Consider the following 6,499-nt stretch of genomic DNA (forward strand, 5'->3'; position numbering starts at 1 on the left):
TCTCCGAAAGCGAAATATTTCCTGTTGTGCACACCAAACAAGTCAGTCCAAGACTAATGACATGACCATCACCTGCTAAAATATTCGCTGCTAGTATTAGTGGAGAGAAATGTTGCTCCTGCGTGTAAGGTACATAAGGGAAATAAATGCAACACGATTATAGTAATCAGTCATTAGTGAACATTGTAGTTCGTTATTAATAATTATGTGTAACATGATATTGTAAAAATTAAGTTACAAAATTTTATTAAAACGTTTCTTACAGTTATATTGGCTGGGCTGCAAAAATATTTGTTGTAGGCTGCATGCAGCCTGCAGGCCGTGAGTTTGACATGTTTGGTGTACACCATAGATAATTTTTAAAAGCACATTTCTTTTTAGATATTTTGACCAACCGGTTACAATGCTTTCTTTGTGGCAAAATTCTTTCCCAGTGTCAATGATTTTGAATATCTCCTTAATGTTATCAAGCATGGTGCGCTGGTGGAGTCCAGCTGGCCCACCCCATGGGGGCCATCAGGGGTGGGCTAGCTGGGGTGAGGGTCCACAGGCCTTCCGGTCGTTCTGCTGTTTGGTCAATTTGCATATTACCCGTTTATTATATAGAAGGGTGCAACTGAAACCCCCAAACAAATGTGTGCTTTTATTTTGTGCCTAGAACTTCTATCTTTCAAAGTAAGTTTTCCAGAGCAAATTGTTTGTAAAAAGCACAGGCCAAAATCTGGTAGGACACTAGTAGTTGTTGTCTGAAAGGAGAAATTAAAACAAAAATAAATTCTTACTATGAACTGGACATTTTTGTCAGAGAAGATTGTTATTGATATTCCAGGCTGCCTATAAAATTCCGGTAAGAGAAAATATGGAAATATTTCAAGCTTATGATAATGTTATGATCCTTAGTTTAACCCCTACATGTTGAGCTTCCAATCTTCCATTTATTTTGTGATTTCCCGAAAAACACTGAGAGAAAATCTCAGTGAAGTCCACCTTAAAGAGGATATTTTTCAGTCTACGAGGAAAATAAGGAGCATGTTCTGCATTAAATTCCCAGGTCAACAGGTAAGCATGGGGGAGGGGGGGATAATTTTCATCAATATCACAGAAGAATGATTATTTACCCTGGCATAATTAGAAGGTTTCTCAGGCATTTTAATTATTGGGCAATTGGCATTTACTGTACAGAGGGCTTATTAATAAACGCTGACGCATCATTTGGTACCAGAAACCAACTCTGGAAAACATCCAGCTACATTAACTAGTTTAGTGAAGAGCCTGCACCCATTTGACTCCAGCCTCCCTGAGTTCTGCGGGCCAACAGGCTGGGGGGAACTTCACCCACCATTCACACAGGCAGGGCTTCCCCTCAAGAGGCGGGGCCAACTTGTCTGCGGGGGCGGGGCCAACTTGTCTGTGGGGCGGGCCGACCTTGTCTGCGGGGGCGGGGCCAACCTTGTCCGCGTGGCCAGCTGGATTGGCAGGTCATGGGGTGGGCCAGCGCATGCGCACTGGCCGGTCCGCGGCCAGCGGGTGGACCATGGAGGCGCCGAGGTCCTTTGCACAGGACTGGTACGTCCCATGGCTCCCCCTGACGCGAGGGGCCGATTTGACGCTGTGGCTCTGTGAGCTCTGGCTACTACTGCTGACGTCCGGCTTGTGCGCGGGTTTACTGCCGCACGAAGAGGACGTGAACTTTATCAATGAGTACGTGAACCTCCACAATGAACTCCGAGGCAAGGTCAAGCCCTCAGGGGCTAACTTGCGCTTCATGGTGAGGCCCCGAGGCGGTTGCCTGAACCTCTGACAACCTTGTCCTGACCACGCACCCCGGGGCCTCGCAAAGTCTGGGCCGCTGCTCTGAGGGTTAAGGATTGTGGGGAGCCGCACTTTCCGTTTGGGCTTAAAAATATATGTGCGTAAAGTTTATTCACTGAAGAAATACAAACCACTGTCTTCTTAACACATTTGTTACCAAGATTTTACATAGGGCTGGGACTAGGGTGAGTAGAGGCACTCATCTGAGGTGTACAATTTAAGGAGGTTTCCATTCGAAGAAATGACGGTTCAGTGCATTTTATTTATTTTTTTATTTAAAAATCTGCAAAAACATCGAATGAGACAATCAATTTAAACAACAGGATCCTTGTCTTCAATTAGGCGCAGCGGTTCTCAACCTGTGGGTCGCGACCCCTTTGGCGGTCAAACGACCCTTTTATAGGAGTCGCCTAAGACCATCCTGCATATCAGATATTTACATCACGATTCATAACAGTAGCAACATTACAGTTATGAAGTAGCAACGAAAATAATTTTATGGTTGGGGGTCACAACATGAGGAACTGTATTTAAAGGGCCAGCAGGTTGAGAACCACTGAATTAGGGCGAGGCTAGTGAGGCACTCTCAGGATGATGCAAATGAAAAGCCAGATCTTGTTTTTATTTAAAATGGTGATTTTTTTTCATCAAGGATGTTTTTACATCAATTTTTTTTTTTTAAATTATCGCTTACCTTGATTATTGTGAGATGTGTTTTCTCCGGTATCCACCCAAGGGAACGTCTCAGTCACCTTACCCTTCTTTCTGCCAGGGGCCATCTGGATATTTATAACATCTCTCATAGGCCCTACAAAATTAGAAACTTAAAAATGAGCCTGCTCTATTTGGTCAAACATGTAATTAACTCCTGGTCTGTTGGCTAGACCTGCTTCTCTTTAGTGAGGCTTGTGATGTTAGCTCAGTGATGGCGAACCTATGACACGCATGTCAGAGGTGACACGCGAACTCATTTTTTTGCTTGATTTTTCTTTGTTAAATGGCATTTAAATATATAAAATAAATATCAAAAATATAAGTCTTGGTTTTACTATGGTTGCAAATATCAAAAAATTTCTACATGTGACACGGCACCAGAGTTAAGTTAGGGTTTTTCAAAATGCTGACACGCTGAGCTCAAAAGGTTCGCCATCACTGTGTTAGCTGGTATTGATGTTGCTACTCGAACCGCTTTTCCAGGTTTGCCTCGTTCTGTCTGGAGCGCAGACGACTCTGTGATGCTAAGTTTTGAAAAGAACTGCTCCCAGCAGAAAGTTGTTCCGAACACAGATGCGTATTTCAATGCATGGCTCCTCAGAGTGGGAAATCCATCGTTGCTTATGGAACCTGTATAGAACGCAAGCAGTGTGGGAGGTGGTTGTACTTAACTTTCAGCTCATCATCGCTTGGCAACTGAATGATTTCGTGTTGTAGGTTATCATGCACATCAGCGGGTTCCACATTGAACCGATGTAGCAAAGATGTTCAAGTCCATTGGTTTTCTTTTCATGTCCTTGAATCTTTCCTTAAATGGCCTCAGAGTTCTCCACATTCACCAGCATATTCAAGTGTCATAGAAGGCTTTTGTCCTCCCAGAGTGGAGAAATGCACCGTGTTGCTCCTTTCGAGTTGCACTTTCCAAAAGCCTTAATTTAGCTTCAAATGATTTCACGTTTGAAAGCAGGGGGTTGAGAAGCTGGTTGGGGCCCTGCAGCTTGACATTCAGCTCTGAGAGGTACTTGGTAACGTCCACCATGGACGCTAGATCACACAGCCACTTGCCACCATTGGTTCCCAGACAGGTTTTCCCTTCATCTCCATGAACTGCTTGACTTCATCCTGTAGTTCATAAAACCTCATGAGCATGTTCCTGCGACTCAGCCACCACACTTCACAGCGATAAACGAGATCATTGTACTCAGTCAAGATCATTCAGTAACTCCTTAACCTGGCCACTATTAAACCCTCTGCTTTTGACAAAATTTACACATGACACTACTCTTGACATCACATTGTTGAGCCTCAATGACTTTGCACAGAGACTCTCTTAGTATACAGTGCAGTGGCATATAATTAAATCACTTGGATCGAGACTGAAATGATTCAGTTCTTTCTTGACAAATGCAATTAACCCTTTTTGTGAGCCAGTCATGGCTGTAGCTCTGTTAGTAGTAAGGCCACTTTTCAAACATTAGCTCAAATTTTTTCATTGTTAAAACAAGTCTCTCAAGTTGCTCACCTCTTGTAGTGCCATGCATGGCCTCCAGGGACAGCAGTTCCTCTCGTGTGTCAAACTCTGCAGTTATCCCATGAATGAAAATGGCCAAATGGGCAGTATTTGTTATGTCTTCTTGTCACAATCCAGAGAGAAAAATTGGAAACCCTTTAGTGTTTTTTCAATACCTTCTGCTGTCAATAATCCCATCTGAGGCGGTTCTCTGAGACAAACTAACACTCTGAAACAATTTTAATTTGTCTGGTGCTAACAGTTCTGTAACAGCCACCATGACCTCTTTCACAAACTCTCCCTCACATGAGGCCTCAGCTTCTTTTCGACTTGCTCCCTCACTACATAATTCATCTGAATAACATTGTCCCTGTCATACGGAGGCTTAAGTAAAAGCAGATTGTTGTGATTCTAAACTCCACTGAAGAATATTGATTTTATCTACACATTTGGCCTCTCAATGCATTGAGTACAGCATGTTTTGAGCTATAATGACGATCCAGGTTGGCTTTTTTCATTATTGCTAACATATCGCCACAAACTGGGCACATAGGTTCGTCTTTGACTTCAACAAAAAAATAATCATTTGGTCCTAGCAGGTTTGGCCCAGTGGATAGAGTGTCAGCCCATGAACTGAAGGGTCCCAGGTTTGATTCCTGTCAAGGGGTAGATACCTCGGTTGCAGGCTCAATCCCTAGCCCTCATCAGGGCATGTGTGGGAAGCAAATAATTGATGTGTCTCTGTGTATGTGTCCCCCTCCCTTCTACTCTCTTAAAAAAAAGAAAAAGAAAAAATATCCTCAGGTGAGGATTAACCAAAAAAAAATCATTTGTCCATTTCTCTTAAAAAGATCGACACTGCACATCAAGTTTTCTCTTTTTTGTAGTCACCACTTGTAGGATGTCACACCACTTAAGTTTTATTAACTATCCAGTGTGTTGCCATACTGCAATCATTTTGCTTTGATTGCTGTTCTAATCCTGTATCTTGGATTTGGAACATATCCAACGTTCGTATCATTGACTCTTGAGGTCTTTTCAGTGTATTGTGATTTCTTTAATCTTCATCTGAGATCAGTTTTTACAGGGATTGTTGATCATGGATGTGTGGATAAAGGTTGGATTGGATTTATCATCTGTGTCAACAAAAAGTCAACAACATCGTTGTCAGTCATTGGAGGCAAAGTCATCAACATCCCTAGGAATTATCTCATTGCATCTGGTCCATCATCACCGGATCGCTATAGTTTCACCACAGCGTGTTAACACTTTCCCAGCGTGTACACTCTCAGCCAGCCTGGCACTGACTGTCCTCTGAGTCACCACAATACAGGCATATGGGCCACGGACAGCTGACGAGAAGCATACATGTCTGTCCTGTCATGTACTCATCATATGTGCCCTATCGATCCTGTAATGGTCATTCCTTGCTTCTCCCTCAAAATTTACATTATTATTATGATTCACTTAATATACGTTTATGTTGTTATGAAAAAAAGCTCCTAGATTTATTGAATTTCGAGTCCCACCTGTAGTAGCTTTGGCAGGGTCAAAAGATTTCTCAGGCCTTATACAGCCTGCAGGTCAGAAGTTCCCCACCCCTGCCCTAGTTCAACCCTTATTTTTCATTCCATTAAATGTTTTTTCTTGCTTCTTTCCCATTCTCTCCCCTTCCCCATTTCTATTTAATGTATCAACTCTTCCCTTGTTGTCATTGAAAATGACTAAAATGGCCTTGGCCAGTGAAGCTCTGTTGGGCTTCATCTGGAGCATGGAAAGGTTGCAGGCTTGATTCCTGGGAGAAAGTGGGCAGGAGGCAGCAGATTGATGTGCTCTCACATCAATATTTCTCTCTCTCTCTCTCCCTCTCCCTTCTTCTCTCTCTAAAAGTCAATAAGAAAATTTAAAAAAAAGACTAAAATGTATTGAAATAACTAATCTCTTATGAGGCAATTAGAAGCTTCCAATTTACATTATAATGTATTTTAAAGACTATCTCCCTAGACTTGAGTCTTTTCTTCCTTCTGGATTGGTTCCTTTGGACAAATTAAAAAATATGGCATAAATAATGGATGTAATATTTTTAATTTATATGACACATAGCAATTGCTAGTCTAAATGGTTGTGCCAAATTAAGCAAATACCAGCAGTGTATAAATGTTCTGCTTTCACCACATCCACACTGGCTTGGGCATTGTCAGTCACTTGCTAAACTGATAAATTATACAATGGTACTTCATATTAATGTTAATTTTTAAATGCTAATTTGAGTGATCATATTTTAGTTCTTTTTTCATTTTCTTTACCTTTTGTATTTTCGGTGTTTCCTCTTATTTTTATATATTTTTATAAAAATACATTAGAATTTAATCTGTTGCTGAGGATAATGATTTCCAAGCCAATTTTTATGTTTTGAATTTAATCATAGAATTTGGGGATCTTTGAGAGTTTTAGCTATGCACC

At 41.6% G+C, this 6,499-nt stretch overlaps 1 protein-coding gene across 1 annotated transcript in view; it reads left to right on the top strand.

The window, feature by feature from the left end:
* The first annotated feature begins 1,074 nt into the window (after positions 1-1,074).
* The window catches only part of GLIPR1L2 (GLI pathogenesis-related 1 like 2), a 32,600-nt gene continuing 27,175 nt past the window's right edge, over positions 1,075-6,499 (top strand). Inside the window, exon 1 of the mRNA XM_005884134.2 lies at positions 1,075-1,768. Within this exon, the coding sequence (XP_005884196.2) occupies positions 1,499-1,768 (270 nt within the window). The 5' untranslated portion in view covers positions 1,075-1,498. The remainder of the gene's footprint in view (positions 1,769-6,499) is intronic.

The sequence above is a fragment of the Myotis brandtii genome, unplaced genomic scaffold, assembly GCF_000412655.1.
Source record: "Myotis brandtii unplaced genomic scaffold, ASM41265v1 scaffold82, whole genome shotgun sequence".
In the NCBI taxonomy this organism is placed as follows: domain Eukaryota; kingdom Metazoa; phylum Chordata; class Mammalia; order Chiroptera; family Vespertilionidae; genus Myotis; species Myotis brandtii.